Below are 18503 nucleotides of genomic sequence, written 5' to 3'. Positions count from 1 at the left end.
ATCATTCATTTAAACAGCATGTCAACTTCAAATCATTTCTAATTGGACATTCAAAAATAAACATGTTTATATGGAACCACAGAAGACCCAGAATTGCCAAAGCAATACTGAAGAAAAAGAACAAAGCTAGAGGCATAGCCCTGCCAGACTTCAGACAGTACTACAGAGCTACAGTAATCAAAACAGTATGATACTGGCTCAGAAACAGACATGTGGATCAATGTGTCAGAATAGAGAGCCCAGAAATAAACCCACATGCCTACAGTCAATTAATCTTCAACAAAGGAGGCAAAAATATACAATGGAGAATATACACTTCTCTTCAGAAGTAGTGTTGGGAAAGCCAGACAGCTGAATGTAAATCAGTGAAGCTAGAACACTCCTTCACACCATACAGAAAAATAAACTCAAAATGGCTAAAAGACTTAGATAGAAGACATGACACCATAAAACTCATAGAAGAGAACATAGGCAAAACATTCTCTGATATAAATTGTAGCAATGTTTTTTTAGGTTGGTCTCCCAAAGCAAAAGAAATAAAAGCAAAAATAAACAAATGGGACCTAATCAAACTTAGAAGCTTTTGTACAGCGAAGGAAACCATGAACAAAACAAAAAGATAACCTACAGAATGGGAGAAAATATTTGCAAATGATGGAACTGACAAGGGCTTAATTTCTAAAATAAACAGCTCATACAGCTCAATATCAGAAAACACAGATAACTCAATAAAAAAGTGAGCAGAAGACCTAAAAAGACACTTCTCCAAAGAAGACATCCAGATAGCCAACAGGCACATGAAAAGGTGCTCACCATCACTAATTATTAGAGAAATGCAAATCAAAATCACAATAAAGTATCACCTCACACCAGTCAGCAAGGCCATCATTCAAAAGCCTACAAATAATAAATGCTGGAGAGGCTGTGGAGGAAAGGGAGCCCTCCTACACTGTTGGTGGGACTGTAAACTGGTGCAGCCACTATGGGGAGCAATATGTAGGTTCCTTAAAAAACTAAAAATGGAGTTGCCATATGAGCCAGCAATCCCCCTCCCAGGCATATATCCAGAGAAAACTAATTAGAAAAGATACATGCACCCCAATGTTTGCAACAGCATTATATACAATAGCCAAGACATGGAAGCAATCTAAATGTCCATCAACAGATGAATGAATAAAGGAGATATGGTATATATACACAATGGAGTATTGCTCAGCCATAAAAAATCATGAAATAATGTTATTTGCAGCAACATGGATGGACCTAGAGATTATCATACTAAATAAGTCAGACAAATATCATATGATACCATTTATTTGTGGAATGTAAAGAAATGATACAAATGAATTTATCTACAAAACAAATGGACTCACAGACATAGAAAGGGAGGAGAGGGATAAGTTAGGAGGAAGAAAAAAGCATGTTTATTGTTTGATGCTTTGTTCCTTGACTTTAGGATCTTGAGAGAAGCCACTTCATCCTAATTGCTGGGGAGCCATTAAGAGAGCCAGTTGTCCAATACGGTGAGCCCGAAGTGATTTGATTTTCTTGGTTGGTTTTTTTTCTTTGAAAGCTGTGTACATATATAGTGTCATTGGGAAAAATAGCTGGATTTTTGTCCTATCTCTCCATCAAACAAATTTGAGGATTTTGTTACATTTCTTCATTGTCAGAGGAAAAAATGTATATGGTGTTAATTTCTGCATTCATTCTTTTACAGAAACATTTCTTAAGTACTTATCACATGTGGGACATTGAGCTTGGAACTGTGAGGAAAACAAAAACAGGTTTTTTGTTTTGTTTTGTTTTGTTTTTTTTGCATTGTGTCATAGGGAATTTCAACCTAGAAAAAGATTTTTGTGGTCTACTGGGGACTTGAATCTCGTTTTTACCTTTACCAAAAATAACAGTGATTTCAATACTGTCCATGTAGTCTGTTGCATTTTTAGTGAAAAGTCGGAACCTCTTAGGAATATTTCTTTGGAAGTTCCTAAAATATTTGAGTCACTCTTAGTTTATTTTATAAAACCAAACAAACAGAGGTAATTGTGGTATAGTAGAAATAGGGCTGTACTTGGAGGCAGAAAACCCTGGAATAAGTACTCATAACAGTCACTTCAATTCTTTATCTTGACATCTTCAAAATATTGTTTGATTAAATGAGGAACGTCTAAAAGCACCTAGTACCGAATCTATTATTTAGATAAATGCTATAGAACATGGTGTATGTCCACTTATCTAATTATTATATTTAACATGCATTAAAATCCCATTATGCTACCTTGACTTGCATAAAGGTATACACAGTGATTTCAGGGGGAAAAAAACCCAGCTGATCACAAATCTAAAGAACACTGATTATTTTGTAAATATTCTTCTTTCTTGTTCTATTAATAAGGCATTCATTTATGCCCCACCTAGCCTACCCCCTTTGACCTATATTTTGAAGGCTTCTGATTTCCACTCCAAAGGTTCATGTTTCTTATTTTATTTTGATTGAACAGCCCTGAAATAGTTTGTTTTTCTGGAAGAAGCCTGCAGACAAATTGAGTAGGGTTGTCATCTTTATTAACAGCAGCTAGAATTTAGGTGGGAAAAGGATGTGTGGAATTGAAATCTTTTAAGTTAAGCAATCTCCTCTGTGCCAATAATGAAAAACAGGAGTCCATCTGAAATAGGCGGCAGACCACAGGGGTAGGACTGCCTTGCACCACCCTCTGTTCATCTCTCCCAGAGGCTCGGGACTCAGGGACACTGGACATGCCTGCACACACAAACTCAGATCAACAAGACAAGCTAGAGATGGCCCTTGAAACCTCAGTTCATGAGAAGCAAAGCATCTTGTTTGTTTTACTTACTTTGTTTTGTTAACTTATTAAAACCCAGACGTGGAAGTTTTTCTTTTACCTGTGCATGTTTAAAGACAACCACAACCATCTCTCGACTCTTTGGGAACCAGGACTAGTTGATGAGGAAAGTGAAATCCAGATATTTCACTTATTTACATAACAGATACTTGGGTGGCATCTACTGTATAGTGGGATTGGTCCAAGTGCTTTCCGAACATTAATTCATTTAAGCTTCAAAACAATCTAACGAGGTAGGTACTCTCATCCCCATTTTACAGATGAGGAAGCGGAGGTACAGAGGTTCATTGGTCATGTGGCTGGATTCACACTCAGGCTGTGTGGTTTCCAACCACCCTGTCCTTCTGCCTCTCACTGTGCCCAGTTGCCCCTTACTCTGCCCTGTGGCTTCCCTGATGGGAATGAATTGTTTGTAGTGGAGCTGGGATTTGAACTCTAGTCTCCTAAACCCTTGTCTTGTGCTCTTTCTACTATAGCGAGTTTCTACATGATAAGAGATTAAACTCACACTATTTGTATTACAGGAGACGGAGGGAGTTTAAAGGTTTAGTTAGAGAAGAGATGAAATGTAGTTTAAAAGAGGATTTATGGGATTATCAATAATTATCAAATAATTTTCTTGTTCATAACCCCTATACCCCCTCAAAAAAAAGTTGGGAGAGGTGGTCCACAAGGCCAAGCTATAGCAAAATGTTGATGTGCAGGTGATCGGTCCTGCTCCCATTTTCTGAGTTCCATTTCCCTTTCCTCCTTGTGTCCTTTAAAAAATTGGCTTCTCCTGGGTGCCCTCTTGGATTTATTATTTGTTTTGCATATGCAGACTCTCATTCTTTCCTACCTGATAGACTCCAAATCTCCATCTGCAGACAAAATTTCTCTCGTGAGCCCCAAATCCCTATTTCCAACAGTGTACCAGGTACCTCTGCCAGGAAGCTGTTTCACTGTCTCCGGCACCTTTGTGTCAAAATATCCGGAACTGAGTTCCTTGCTCCACCCACAGTCTCCCTTGTCTTGTGTCTCAGTTACCCTTCAACAATTCCAGCATCAACTCAGCCTCTCAGGTCAGACATCTTCTCCACCCTGATGCCGAAGTTTTCTTTTAAAAACTGCAGATCAAATCACATTACTCTCTACTTAACCCTTTACCGGCAGAATTATGTCCAACCTTCTTCCCGTAGGTGGCATCCAGAACCTGGCATCCAGAACCTGACATTCCTACATGTCAGATCCCCCCTTATTTTCCCCCTCCCATCCCTCCTTCCAGCACTCTGCCCCCATCCTCAGTTCCTCCATGTATGCCTGTTTGGACATCACTTCATTTGTGACTCCTGTCCTGAGCTCTTCCTTCTCCCCTTTCTGTGCTGAACCTATGGATTTTATATACTTTTATCATTCTGTATATCACCCTGTTTTATCATAGTTTGTTTTCATATCTCTGTCTGTGGTAGATTTGAGGTCCTTGAGGGGAGAGAGTCTGTCATTCATTTGTCTTTCATCTTTATGTCTCAGGCTCCTAGCACCATGTTCATCGTCTGACAGGCACTCAATAAATACTTGACAGATAGGTAATTGAATGAATGAATGAATTTAGATACCTGCTGCCAGTTTGCCTTTTCTGTTGCCGTTCTATTCCCTGCAACCTCTCCAAAGGCCTCAACATCATCAGAGCATGTTAGCCTGTGTCTTCCTTCTCAAGTCTTTAAAGTAAGCACCACACTGGTGCTGATATGCTAACAGTAGTTAAGAAGTTTGAATGTGTTAGTCCCTCAAAGTATTACAGTTATATTTTCATCTGGGTCTCTTGGAGAAAGCTCCTTAGAAGAGTCACTTCCATTTAAAAGGTTCTTGATGGAACCTCTGAAGACTGGGGGAGGAAAGATAGTCAATGGACAAAGCTGTCACCTGCTTTCAAGACACTGCCAAGGCCATGTAAGAGCTGGCCTTGTTTATCCAACAGATGGTGGGAGTGATGCATTCTGGGATGATACCCTTCTGCTCCTACAGTATGTGAAGAGGGAAGAGACAGGCATTTTGCCTCCTGGTCCATTAGCGGAGGACCTCTTCTACCCTTTTAGCAAAACCCAAGTTCAGACCTAGGAATTAGACAAACTATGACCCGTAGACCAAATCTGCCCACTGCATGTTTCCGTAAATAGTTTTACCGGCACACAGCCATCCCTCTTCACTTTTGTATTGTCTATGTCTGCTTTTTGCTTCAGCGGAAGAGTCAGATAGTTGAGACAGACACTGTTTGACCCACAAAATCTAAAATATGTACTCTGGCCCTTTATAGAAAATTAGTGTGCTGACCCCTAGAGAATCCAAAATGTCATGTTTTCTTCAGTTGAAATTTTTGTAATCTCCTGTTTATTGTCAATGGGGTGCTACTAATTTTCAAAAATGACGTACTTCCCTCGTGTCAGGACACAGCCCCGTATACTGCAAAAATACCAAAACTATGATGAGATTCGCCATTTTTTTTTAATCAGATCGGTTCAGTTCTTGACATCAGCCAATGCTATGCAACTGACAACTACAGTTCTCATCACCAGAAAAAAAATTCTGTAACTAGGTATGGTGAGAGATGTTAACCAGATCTACTGTGGGGATCATTTCCCAATATATACAAATATCGGATCATTTTGTGGTACACCTGCAACTAATATAATGTATGTCAGTTATACCTCAATTTCAAACAAAGAAGATAAAAAGAACTAACAACTACAAACATGGTTGTAATGGAACCAAACCCAAGAATGTTTTGAATAAAGAGATTCCATTGCTGATGACAGCCTGCAATGGGTGAGTGAGATGTAACTGCATTTGTTTATCTGAAGTTTGGTCTTTATAATCATACTCAATCCTCGTCAAGAAACTTGTATTACAGTCCTCGGGGAGCAGATGCTGCAAAAATAACCTTTTACTGTCCAGAGATGCCTGAGTTTGTTTCGGATTAAGAAATACAGAAATACATTGTTTCTAGTGGTAGAAGAAAATATTCTCATCACCCAGAACTTTCTGAATGTCTCTTTCTGCTCTAGGTCCATTTGTGATGAACACAGATGAAGAGATTTCTCAGGCCATTCTTGATTTCAGAAATGCAAAAAATGGCTTTGAAAGAGCCAAAACCTGGAAATCAAAGATTGGAAACTAGGGACGAGCCCAAGGGCAGAGTCTGGCCGCCTTCTAGGATTTTGCCGTTGGTGGCATCCACCCGTTCAGTGCATCCAGTTTCCAGAGCTGACTTCACCAGTGCTTCTAAAGAATTCCACACTGAAATGATAACGTGGTTTTGATAGCAATGTCTGTGAGATAGTCTGACACATGCAAATAAACCTCACTGTTGCTTCTTTAAAAATCAGTGTTTTTCATTTTGACCTAAGTTACTAAGCTTCTGTTAAGAAAATCATTTTGTGTATGTTTGCCTTTCACGTGCATGTGGATATTTTGTTATCTGTGTGCCTATGTGTTTTTAAAGCATGCTTCTTTGCTTTCTGTGTGTCACTGATAGTGGATGCGTGAGCATCCGTGCTCCCTTCCTGAGCAATGCCATTTCGATGCCTATGAGCTGGGGTTTCACGTTACAGGTTATCTGCATTAAAATAACAGCAGTTCTGAGTGTTTCAGTCAGTTTTTAAAACTGCCCTGCTATTGGTAGGGACGCGACAGGATTACGGCCAAGACTTGCCTGCGTTTCTGCCAAAATCTGTGTCAGATTTAAGACACATGCTACTGCAAGCTTCCATGAGGGTTGTGAAAAAAGTTTGAATCCAGAATTGGGTCCCAGCCTCCTGTAGCTGCAAACGTTGGTGGCCGCACCACCTCTTTACAAAACAACTTGAACCTGGGGCATAGGATGGAGAGATTGTTGTAAAATTTGCTGGACATGAAATGGATTTTGAGTGCTTTTTCACTTCAAGTGGAAGACATGTCCACCTCCTGATTATTTTTGGAGCATGAGAACACTGAACATTTTTTTCATCTCTCACCACCCCCATAAGATTGTGCAAAAACATACCTTGACTAATTGAAGTGGTTTCATTGGATTTTGATCACAACTGATGATTTGTTTTTCCATGTGAAGTCTTGGGGTTTCGAGCTTTCCTTCTGGAGAATGCCTTTGGAAACAGTTTGCTCTAGCTGCCTGATGTCAACAGCTTGGTAATCAGTGGATATTAAAATATTCAAAATGTACAGACGGTGGGCAGTAGTGAATATTTTCATGATGTCTTCTCTACAGTTGGTGCAGGGCGCCAGTTTCGAACATGGACCAGTGAAGGTAGGTGAGCTCAGTTTTTAACGTGATGCTGATTTCTTAGTTGGCTTATACAGAGGGTGTTCTTTCTTTGCCCCCACTATTTTTTAGATAATAGAAAAATGCAGAACATCCCTAGTAGTGGACAGGCTATAATCTGCACCCGTTAATGCATGTTCTCTTTCTTACGCTAAGATTCTTGCCATGAGTCTTTGAAAATGCTGGAGAAGGGGGCTTTTGGAGATGTAAGAGGACAGGAATCTCTTCAGATTGTGAGGTTTCCCCTCAGTTGCATATGTGTACATAGCACAGTGGTTTTCTAATGAAGCCCTGATTTGTTTTTATGTCACAGATAACTTTGTGGGTTGTTTCTTTTAATGTCATCTGTGAGCAGCAAATGTTAGCTTAGTTAGTTTAGTTCATTAATTTCTTCTGTAAATTGAAAACTACTGTGCTTTTTACAGACCTCTTCCATCTGGTTTTCCAAATTACCCATTGCCACCATCTGGAAAACTTTTCTTGGAAGCCCTTTTGGTTCTTTGCTTTTTGAAACGTGTGTAAAATTCAACCACAATCGAATCTTTGATTCTGTGAGCAAGCATCAGATAGAGCCCAGTGAACTGAGAGTAATGCAAAAAAAAAAAAAAAAAAAAAAAACCAGCTGGAATGTTACTGACTGAGCAATATTTCACCCAGTTTCATGTATTTCACAGATTATATTGGATTTTTTTCATCTTTTATTTTGAAAATTATTCAGATGTAGTTGTTTGACTGAAATTGTGCTAAATCATTATTGATCTGGAAATTTCTGGCCGTGAATAGACAAATGCGGACTTGAGTTTTTGTAGCTGTTGGTAGGACGTGCATTTTCAACAAGGCGGATATCGCCCCCATCAGGGGAAAATTGATCCTTGAGGGTGAAAAAGTCTTGTTACGTAAAAAGCGTAGATGTACATACAGTACATAAACAGATAAGCAGTATTTCTGTGAAGGTTGAACTCTGTGGTAGGGCTAGAGAGTCACCTTGTCCAGCATTCTACACCTTTGTAACTTTCCAAGTTCCGAATGTACACAGGAGAGACCACAGTCACTCGGTTTTACTTCATTGCCACAAGTCTGGATGTTAGATCTCAATACCAGACTGCAGGTAAAAGGGAATCCAATTCTGAGCCTAGATAAAAAAAATCAGACTTGTTTGGAGCAAGAAAGTCTTCTCAGGTTGTTCAGCCTTTTTTTTTTTTTCTTTTGAAGTATAGTTGATTTACAATGTTGCATTAGTTTCTGGTGTTCAGCAAAGTGATTCAGTTATACATACTCTTTTTCAGATTCTTTCCCATTATAGGTTACTACAAGATACTGAATATAGTTCCCTGTGCTCTACAGTAGGACCTGGTTGTTTATCTGTTTTATATATTGTTTAGCTTTTTTTAAGTCCACGGAACTCAGGAATCCTTAGATGTATTGGGTTCATGGAGGTTTTATCCCCCCTCAGTTTTATTACGTGGAGTTTTAAAATGTTTCCATTTTACTTGGATTTTTAAGTGTCAGTTTATTTGATGGTACAAGAGGAGACTGGATTGTTGGAAAGGAGTAAGATTCTTCCGCTTGTTCAGCCCTTTTAAAGAGCACAGACGCCAAGAATTCTTTAAGGGTCCTGGGCACAGTATAGTTTTAAATGTTTCACATTTACTGCGAAGCCAGAAACTTGCTTAATGGGGCACTGGAGGGAAGCAGTTGAATTTGCATGTGACAGACAGCCTGTCTTTGCACGTAGTAGATGCAGGGCTTTATGCTTAGCGACACTGTCAGCAATCTTTTTCATATCTATCTGAATTTCCTTTATTAAGTGAAGCTCCGTATCCTGACCTTACATCCACCCAACCCCCAGCTAAGTGAAATCTCTGATGTGAAGGAAAGGAGTACCTACAGGTAAATAGAAGTTCGGGCATAGGCGTGACCGGGTGGTGACGGGTAAGAAGGTGTATCGTATTGATTATTCTACTTTTTCTTCCCCCCCTCAACCTTCTTTTAAGAGAAAATTCAAGAAGCAGTATGTTTTTAATGTTAATGTTCCTCTTGTTGAAATTACAGTTTAGTCTGGGAGCATATTCAAGATGGTAATGGTTTGGACGCTGGGATATGAGTGTATTTTGTGCTTTTTGGAGCTAAAAATGTTTCATTTAGTATAAGATGTTTTTAGGGTCCTCCCCAGTGGTGGGTCCATGGCCGTGTGCTTCTCTTCACCCACCCCTCTTCTTACCACCTCTTTTCTTGAAAGGACGACAATATCAGCTCTAGCCCTAGGTAGCCCTTTCCCCGCAGTCCTCGCTTTCTAGCCTGGAGCGCTCTCCTGGTTTTCTACCTTCGACTAGCGTTGCCTCTAGTATGGTTTCTGAGAACAGTTCTTTTTCCTGCAGTAACCCATGCAGGCGGTTACTAATACCCCAGACAGTTGCGCTCAGTGCCTTTTGAGTGAAAGGCATCCTGATTTCATTAGTCTTGCCATTTGTACTCAGAGCTGTTCAGGGCAGTAGTGCATGGAATTTGTGAACTGAGATAAATCTGTTTGAAAATCTCAAAACTGCTGTGTATACTGTTTAGCTGCTAAGTTTTTCAGTCTAAGCAGAACATGTTTTCTTCTAGAAATAAGGTTAATCCAGTGCCTATTCTTGGTGCACTAGTATAGTCAGATTAACCATCTAGAGATGGGATTTATTTCTGTGTCTATTTTCTCCAGCTTTTTTAGCAGTTGGGGTAATCATATACAGTTGCACAGGATGTGCACTGCACAACTTTAGGAAGCTCTATCCACATAGACTCAACTCCATGCAACAGCCCTTAGTACAATAATATAGACACTCTGGGCATTTGGTAAATGAATACCTGCAATGTCACTGCCTTGTTTACATTGACCTCCTGGCCAGCACTGCTTCTGCCTTATTTGATAAGCATTTCTTGTCATCAGGAATCTTGGCACCCCCTTTAAGTCACGAGGGGAAGCCATCTGCCATAAATCTTTTCAAAGTCACTGATACAGACATATCAGTAGAATGACAAACGACTAATTACTGGTCACGATAAGTTTGCCCAACTCTTTTCTGAAAAAATTTGCTTCCTTCTCCCCCACACTAACTTTTAGCTCCCTCTTAACGTCACCGGTGGAAGAATATTGGTGGGTGTTGGAGTCATTCAAACTCTGCCTAAGACTGGAAAAAGTCTGAGTCCACAAGCATGTGGGATACCTCCAGCTTTCATGAGAAGCCACATGGCTCACAAGACTTCATAGCCTTTGTGTCCCTGGCCTTCTTCCGAAATTGTCTCTAAAGGGAATTGAATGACAAGAACTGAGGTGCACCTTCCATATTTAACTCCAGGAAGCAGACCCACCCCCACTGCCCTCCCTAAGGTCATGCACAGCAAAGTGCATTGACTTTGTTGCTAGTCAGATGGCCCAGCGAGCTCTTGTCCACTTTCCTGTCAGGCATTGCCCTTGACATGAAAGACATTCAAAATATTTCCCACTAATTTCTTCTTCATGTATGACCTTACAGTTAAATCTGTTGAATTACATGCTTCTAGACACAGATCTCTTCTTTCCTAGTCATTTAGTTAGCTGATTGAAGCTTTTCTATCCCTTTAGCATATTATTGTTTTGCAGGATACAGTAGAAGCCCCTGTATCTTATATCCTGAATGTGGTGCTTCCTGTATGATTTATTTTTTAATTTAAAAACCCTGATTTGGACTTGTGGATTAACCTTTTCTATAGACCCCTAAGAGCACTAGACAAAAATCACATTGACACTGCATGTTGAGCGAGTTTCATTAAGGAACCCCTTGGGGACAGACTTATAAAGACAATTTATGGAATGAAAATATAGTATTTGGACACATGGATGCTTGCATGTAGAATGTAAGGTAGTAAGACCCGGAACTCCCAGGCACATTTGTCATTACCACAGTGGCCTAGAGGTATGGGAGAAAGAGGGACACAAATGACAACAATTGTCTCTGAGCGCATTTCTAATCTCAGCTCTTTCCTACCACCTGAGATCAGCAGAGAGGGCTGGAAACTGTATATAATCGGGAATGCGATTGGGATAAGGTGAGACACTGCTTCTTAGGTTGCTTTTATGCTGGTAAGTCCTCTTTTCTCTCTCTCACCACTAATTCGTAGTCTCTACCAAGATACTAGGACATTCTGAAGCCATGAAGCCTCCTTGCATCATGAAAGTCTTGACCGGTTGGGATGTCCTCTTCCTAAAGGATCTCCCTTGCCTCTCTCTAGAACCTTCCAGTATCCAACAATTCATTTGTTGATTGAGCACCTACTGTGTTGAATGCAGTAGGAAATAAGGCAGTGGCTTCCTAACTCGCATGGAACTTGTATTCCAAGTGTGGCAGATGGAGGCAGGCAATACGCAAATCTAGAACATGTCAGGGTGGTAAGTGACATGAAGAAAATCAAGAAGAGGAAGGAGACAGAGAGGGGCGGGTGAGGGGAGAGCTCTGATTCTGTTTTGTTTGTGCAGACCCCTGGAGGAAGTGAGGGAGGCAGAGGCAGCCTTTGTGCAGTGGCCATGGTAAGGGTATTAACCAGGGGCCAGTGTGGCTGGGGTAGGGAAAGTGGAGGCCAGAGCTGCAGGTTTTGAGGTTGGAGAAGTAACCAGAGCAGATCATGTAGAGGGTGGCTGTGTTCCAGTCAGACCTGATGGATACTGACATTTGAATTGTATGTCATTTTCATGCATGAAATAGTCTTCTTTTCCTTTGTTTTAATCACTTAAAATTATAAGAAGGAATTCTTAGTTCATAGGCTCTATGAAAAAAGGCTGCAGGCTGGATTTGGTCCACGAGTCGTAGTTTGCCAGCCTTGATCTCTACCATTACACCCTTTTATCCTCTTTGTGGTATGTATTAGTACCTGACATTGCTTATTTGCTTGTGTAGAAGTCTATTGCTTTGTCCCCCTCCACTGGAATGAAAGCTTTTTGAGTACAGGAAGTTTTCATTGTCTTATTTATTTCAGTGTCACAATCACCTAGTGGAAAGGTGGATAAATAAATAGAGTGGATACTAAAACAAGTTTTTATTACTGACTGATGGACTAGGTTTCTAGGATTTGAGATACCCAGGTTATGAACTACTACATCAAATGGTCTCCAGTACCCACTCTCATCATGGCTTGTCTGGTTTCATTTTTTAAAATTCTAACAGGTTTTAAAAAAAATAAGGCAGTACATTCACCCTGTGCTATTTTCCTGTGAGGATTAGAGAGAATTTGGGTGGAGGTATCAGGGAATCCACCAGTATTTTTCCAGCCATAAGCTATCCTGTAGGGTTTTCACTTCAAGGACCCAGCTATAGGTGGAAGTCACCTTAGTCCATTATCCCAGCTTGGTGGTCACAGAGAGATGGCAAAACAACATCTAGCCACACAGCAGATCTGGATAAAACACAGTCTTGCCCTGACAGTTAAATACTCTGGACCGGAAGTGATGCACACATCACTTCTGATCACAGCTCCTTGACCCCCTGCTCCATCCAACCACCAGGGGCCAGGAAGTGCAGTTCTTCCAAGTGCTCAGAAGATGGAAAGCTAGAAATATTTTGTGAATCATATTAATGACTAATTTACACAACTTTGGTTGCTTCTAAGTGTTTCTGAACGTACCATCGAGAGGGGAAGTGACTGGTGGGACACTGGGGTAGAATCACTGAAGGAAGACACTCAAGGTTATTTCAGCTGCTCGGAAGGCTCCTTTTTCCAGGGAAAAGGAGAGCTGTACGTTCAGCACAGTGAGCATTTGTGGAATGTCCACCATGCGCCAGGCATGTGAGTGGAAATGAGTTTTTTATAAAATAAAGATGTCTTAGTTATTTGCATGTCTTATCAGCAGCCAAGGAGCTCCACTTGGCCTAGGAAGAGGATAATTTTAATGCCTGAAACTTTAAGTAATAATGTACATGTTTTATGAGTCTCTTTTGTCACTCATTGTCATCTAAATATTTATAACAGTCGTATCTTTGAGAAAAGTTTATCTTTCCTGAAATCTTGATTTGCCTAAAATTATTTCTGGAGAAAGAAAATGACATGGGTCGAAAAATGCTATGGCAACAATTGTGTTGTTACGTACTGTTCCACTCTGGAGAGAGTTAGGAAGAGTGTGATGTTGATTGAAGGAATACCCTGAGTTCACCCTAAGTAGTAGAACCCCTCAAAGAACAGGGTGAGATGAAAAAGTAAAAGCCTCTGCAGTGGTGCGCTTGGTTCACGACTCTGCCATCATAGCAAGACCGGGGACCATCGGCATCTTAGACAAGGGGAGGAAGAGGAGGAGGAGAGCAGTGGATGTTGACACGGGACCACTGCGTCTTTAGGAAGAAAGGTGAAGAGGGGCAACGTGGGCAGACTGCCAGTGGCACGGCAGGGCTGCTTTGTGAAAAGGAGCATGAGGTTTGACATAAAGCTCCTCTGTCCACCCAGCGGATTATGTTACACTTAGGCTGAGACAGGGCTCTAGCAGTTAACTATTTCCACAGTAATGGAGTGGGACCATCCAGTCCAAATTTCAGTGGCTCAAAATATCAATAATCTATTTTTACTTATTTTACTGTGGGTCGGCTGGGAGTCAGGGAATCAAGGCTCAAGCCATAGATGGCCCTGCCCTACATGACCCCTCATCCTCCTCGAATCAGTGGGCTAGCAGAGAAGGGTGCTTGTGGTGATGGTGGAAACGTAGAACTGTGCAGTTAGAAATACATTTCAGTCCTCTGCTTGCACCTTGTCTTGTAACGTCCTGTTGGTCAAAGTGGGTCACGTGGCGCAACATCAATGGGCTGAGAAACATACTTCTCTCTGGGGCGCTGGGGGAGGGGTATGGAGGCAGTGAAATTGTTTTTAACAATAGCCTAATTACCATAAAGGCTTTGGGTTGTTTCCTTAGACGTTGGGCCCTTGATCTTTGAGATCAGTGATAAACAGACTGTGACAGACCTTAGGAATATATATTCTTGGGGTGATTCAGAGCCTCCTTTTAGAGTTTTGCCACTCAAGCTCAGCCGACAGTCATCTGTCCCCACATTTCCAAAGCACAGATGGAGCAGATGGGAGCAGAGGCATTTGAGTAGAGCACGGGTTTAAAGCATGTAAAGGGGGCCATAGACATTTCCCCACATGCTAGATAGTTTGGCTGCGGAGAAACCTACCAACAATATTCATCACATTGGAGGATGTGGCAGCCCCAGGCATCGTAGTCCTCTGGTATCCCCTTAAAATACCCAGACAGCTATGCACTCACACTCCCAGACGTGCGCACACACGCACTTTCACAGCAGTCATCAGCAGCAAACGTGCGTTGTGTCCCCTGCCCTCGGTCGGCACGGCCCAGAGTGTTAGGTACCATCTGCTCTGGGGAGGGCCGGACCCTACTGATGGAACACAAAGGTTTAAGAAGTGGGTGGTTTTTCCTTCAGCTATAAAGACATAAGGAAAGCCTGGCAGAAACTTTAAAACTGGCCTTTCAGCTGAAAATACCACCAAGAAATGTTAAAAAAAAAAAAAAGAGAGAGAGAATGTTTGTCCTTGATCTCTCCTGGAAACGTTTTTCTCTTTTGAATTTTAATTTCCTGATTTGAGTTGCCCTGTCTTGAGCTTTTCAAACTCACTTCTCTGGTTGCTAAGGGAAATCAGGGGCCATAAAACACCTCTAAACCCCAGCACAGGACCAGATGCCCCACCCTGCACAGAGGAAGAAAAGGAAATGAAGAGTATTGGGTGCCTCCTCTCTGTCTGCCCCTTTCCCACGTGTGACTTTGGGTAATCTCCACATCAGCTCTCTGAGGGCAGTATTATTAGCATTGCCTTCTTAAGTGAGGAAATGTAATTAGGAAACTTAAGGAAATTAAATAATTGACCCTCAGTCAAATAGCTAAAAAAAAAAAAGCAGTACTTAGATTCAAAGCCCGCTTACTTTTTTTTAAAAGGTATCATATGATAAAGTTAACACTTTTCCCTTTTGATGTGCAGTTCTCTGAATTGAACACACAGATTTGTGTGACCACCACCGTAATCAGGATACAGAAAAAATTCATTTATGCCAGCCTTTTATAGTCACCCCCTCTTCCCAACCTCTGGCAACCTCTTCTCTGTTCTCCGTCACTATGGTTTGGGTTTCTTGAGCATGCTACTGATGGACTCATGTAGTCAGGAGCCTTTTGAGACTGGCTTCTTTCACTCCCAATGCCTTTATGTCATTCAATATGTGATGCTTCTTATGGCTGAGTGATGTTCCCTGGGACGGAACCAGCCATTCACATATTGAATGACATAAAGGTTGTTTCCAGGTTTTTAGCTATTAGGGAGAGAGCTAGTATGAAACTGATGTAAGTTTTTGTGTGAATGTTAAGTCCTCGTTTATCAAGGGTACATTGAGTAGGGGCGGGAGTGCTGGGTCATTTGGTGAGTGTCTGTTGAACTTTCTAAGAAGCTGCCAACCTTTTCCAGAGTGGTCTACCACTCAGAGCCAGTTTTGAACAATTCTAATCCATGCTCTCCCCTCTCCAGTGAGCCGTCTGTCCAGACCACAGAGTGGTTTCCAGTATCAGGCAAAGCATTTTTCCAAGAGGTATAATTTCACCTGAGAGCTACAGGAGGCAAAGTCACAAACCTTCAGTTTGGCCTCAGGGGTCTAACATGGCCCAGGTGGATTCCTTGACAGGCAGGAGCGTGAGAAACGGGAACAGAGCTGGGGGAACCATATCTGTGGACAGTGGGAAATGGGATGGTACAACTTGGACCCCAAACCAGGGAAAATTTGGCTAAGCCTTAGACATCAAGCTCCAGATGAAATGCAAAATGCTTTTCCCAGGAAACAGAAGTTGCAAAGAGGTGGAGGGAGCGTGGAACTACTGGTGTTGCAACCTGAAACACCTCCCTAAACCCACTGCAAAGCAAAATTGCTGACTGCGGTTCCCCTGAACCCCATGGAGCAGTAATAAGAGGACTGTGCCCACGTGCAGCACTTGTAAACCCCAAGCAAATCTATGGAAAGTTGTGTGAAATGTGTTCCCTCCACAGCACCCTCCGAAGCTTCTGGGTCTTCCAAATATACAAATTCTGTTCACCCCACCCCTGATCACTTAACTTCCTGAAGACATGTTGCCAGCACAGTTCGGCGAAATGGCATCAACAGTTTTGAAAAGGCTTGGAAACATCATCTTAGACCCCCAGTTCTCGAGCAGTCCAAGGGGGAATTTTGCAAAGCTGGTCTCCTTTTTCCTATCTGAAGTAGGAGGATTCTTAAGAGCGTGGGACTGGAATGGCCCAAGAAAAGCTGTTTGCAATTCTTTGAGGAAAAGTAGTCAGGGACCCCAGTCAGAAATTCCTCACTGAAGGTCCAACAGCTCAGAGCCTGGATGGAACCCAGCCATGTCCTCCCAAGCCACGTTCCTTCTCTGTGGCATCATGTTAATGTTTTTATGTATATTTTCCTTCAAATATTTTATAGATTGCCATGTGAAAGGATTATAACTGAACTCTTCCCTGTTGAATTCCACTCAGTCCAAGTTGTACCGGTTATTTTTAATTCTGTTCTTGAGAAGCAGGTTGTTTTGGCTCCTTGAGACTTTGAGCAGCAATTTTTATTCTGTCACCTAGGATGGTCTTACATAAGGCAGCTGACCTCCTCAAGCTGTTTAGCCTGGAAAACAGTATTGTTGGTCTCCAGTCTTGAAAGAGTCATCCAGATTGGGAAGAGGGCCACAGTCAATCACTAAGGTGACTTAAGAAAGAGCTGCGAAAATCCAGTTCAGTAAGATACTCATCCACATGTTTAGAATCCAAGGTATAACTTAAAGAATAAGACTGTTTCTCAGCATACGTCTACCATTTAGTCCCTCCTCAGTGGACTTGGACGGAGCTCAGGCACTCACCCCAGTCTTTGAACTTAAACCAACATGCACTATCCCCAAGATTAGCGTTTCTCATTAAAATCGCTTGGGAAGATTTTTTAAAGAATCTTTTTGTTTTGAAGTAATTTTAAAGTTACAGAAAAGTTGCAAAGATAGTATAAAGAATCCCTGGATCTCTCTCACCCAGCTTTCCTGAAGGCTAGCAAACTTACTTGGGAAGTTTGTAAAAAATCCTGATGGCCAAGGTGTATCCCAGACCCATCAAATGAGAATCTCTGAGGATGGGATCCAAGCGTCAGTGTTTCTTTGAGGCTTCTTCCTGGGTAGTTTTCAAGGTGAAGCCAAGGTTGAGAACCTCTGCTACAAGCCCGTATTTCTCAAAATGTGGCCAGCCAACCAGCAGTGTCCTCATCATCTGGGCACTTGTTGGAAATGCACCATCCTAGGTCTCATCCCAAAGTTACTGCATCAGAATCTGCATCCTGACAAGATCGTCAGGTGATGAGTGTGCACAGTAAGTTTTGAGAAGCATTACTCTATATAAAAGATGAAACGGACCACACAAACCTGGGCCCAATGACTTTTTGTCAAATACATGTGTGTATTTATTGCTCATAAATTCTTTCATCCGATATGTATTAAGAGCTTATTACATAAAAAGATGAACCTGACACTATCCTACCCTCAAGGAGACTGCGTTTAGTAAGGGAGATGCAGTGTGTTCATAAGTAATACAGTCTAAGTTTAGGGGCATCCTAGAAAGCTTGATGGAAGAAGTGGCATTTGGTTGGGACCTTGAGAGGGAACATTCAGAAGATCCTTGAAAAATAAGTGACACAGTTTGAATAAATGAATAATCTCAGGGTTTAATTTTCTATAGTGTTTGATGAATTGATTTATTCATACATTTAATAAATATTTAGCTCTTACGCCCTTACTATTGCTATGTGAATAAGACATGTAATTACTGCTCCAGTGGCCCTTACGACCCAGTGGAGAGGACAAGCATTAAGCAAGTAATGACACAAATAATTCATTAGTGTCAGTGCCGGTCAGCACTGGGGATGAGAAGGACGGTGGGCCAGGAACCCATGTGACTGAGGGACCAGACCCAGGCGGGGGTGGGGGGGAGTGGTGGGAGAGGTTTCCTTAAGAAGGTAACACCTGGCTGAGAGCAGTTTAGCTGGACAGAGAGTGGAGGGCATTCCCAGCAGAGGGAACAGCATGGACTAAGGCCAGAGCAAGAGGAAATGAACAAAAGAGCAAACCAATGAAATGGGTGTCCAGTGATATTCCATTGTTCAACTCTCCAGTGTTTTCCATTGCCTCCCAGATTGGATACGATTAGCCTGCCCTTTAAGCTTCCAATTCTTTCTTTTTCTGTTTTAAACAATTATATTGATATACAAGTTACATCCTATAAAACTTACCCCTTCACCTGTTTTAAGTAATTCAATGATGTTTAGTAAA

The 18503-nt window shown here is 41.6% G+C and overlaps 2 protein-coding genes across 4 annotated transcripts in view; both read left to right on the top strand.

Annotated features, from left to right (window-relative positions):
• Nucleotides 1–6225, top strand: part of PIR (pirin) — a 145751-nt gene extending 139526 nt beyond the window's left edge. For all 3 annotated transcript variants that reach the window (XM_074359538.1, XM_010967999.3, XM_010967997.3), the window contains 2 exons: nt 1457–1523; nt 5909–6225. In XM_074359538.1, coding sequence (XP_074215639.1) covers nt 1457–1523; nt 5909–6021 — 180 coding nt within the window. In that variant the 3' untranslated portion in view covers nt 6022–6225. The remainder of the gene's footprint in view (nt 1–1456; nt 1524–5908) is intronic.
• A 136-nt stretch (nt 6226–6361) lies between these two features.
• Nucleotides 6362–18503, top strand: part of VEGFD (vascular endothelial growth factor D) — a 34439-nt gene continuing 22297 nt past the window's right edge. Inside the window, exon 1 of the mRNA XM_010967995.3 lies at nt 6362–7146. Within this exon, the coding sequence (XP_010966297.1) occupies nt 7057–7146 (90 nt within the window). The 5' untranslated portion in view covers nt 6362–7056. The remainder of the gene's footprint in view (nt 7147–18503) is intronic.

Source organism: Camelus bactrianus, chromosome X, assembly GCF_048773025.1.
Source record: "Camelus bactrianus isolate YW-2024 breed Bactrian camel chromosome X, ASM4877302v1, whole genome shotgun sequence".
Taxonomy (NCBI): Eukaryota; Metazoa; Chordata; class Mammalia; order Artiodactyla; family Camelidae; genus Camelus; species Camelus bactrianus.
This window is presented reverse-complemented; position numbering and strand designations above follow the sequence as displayed.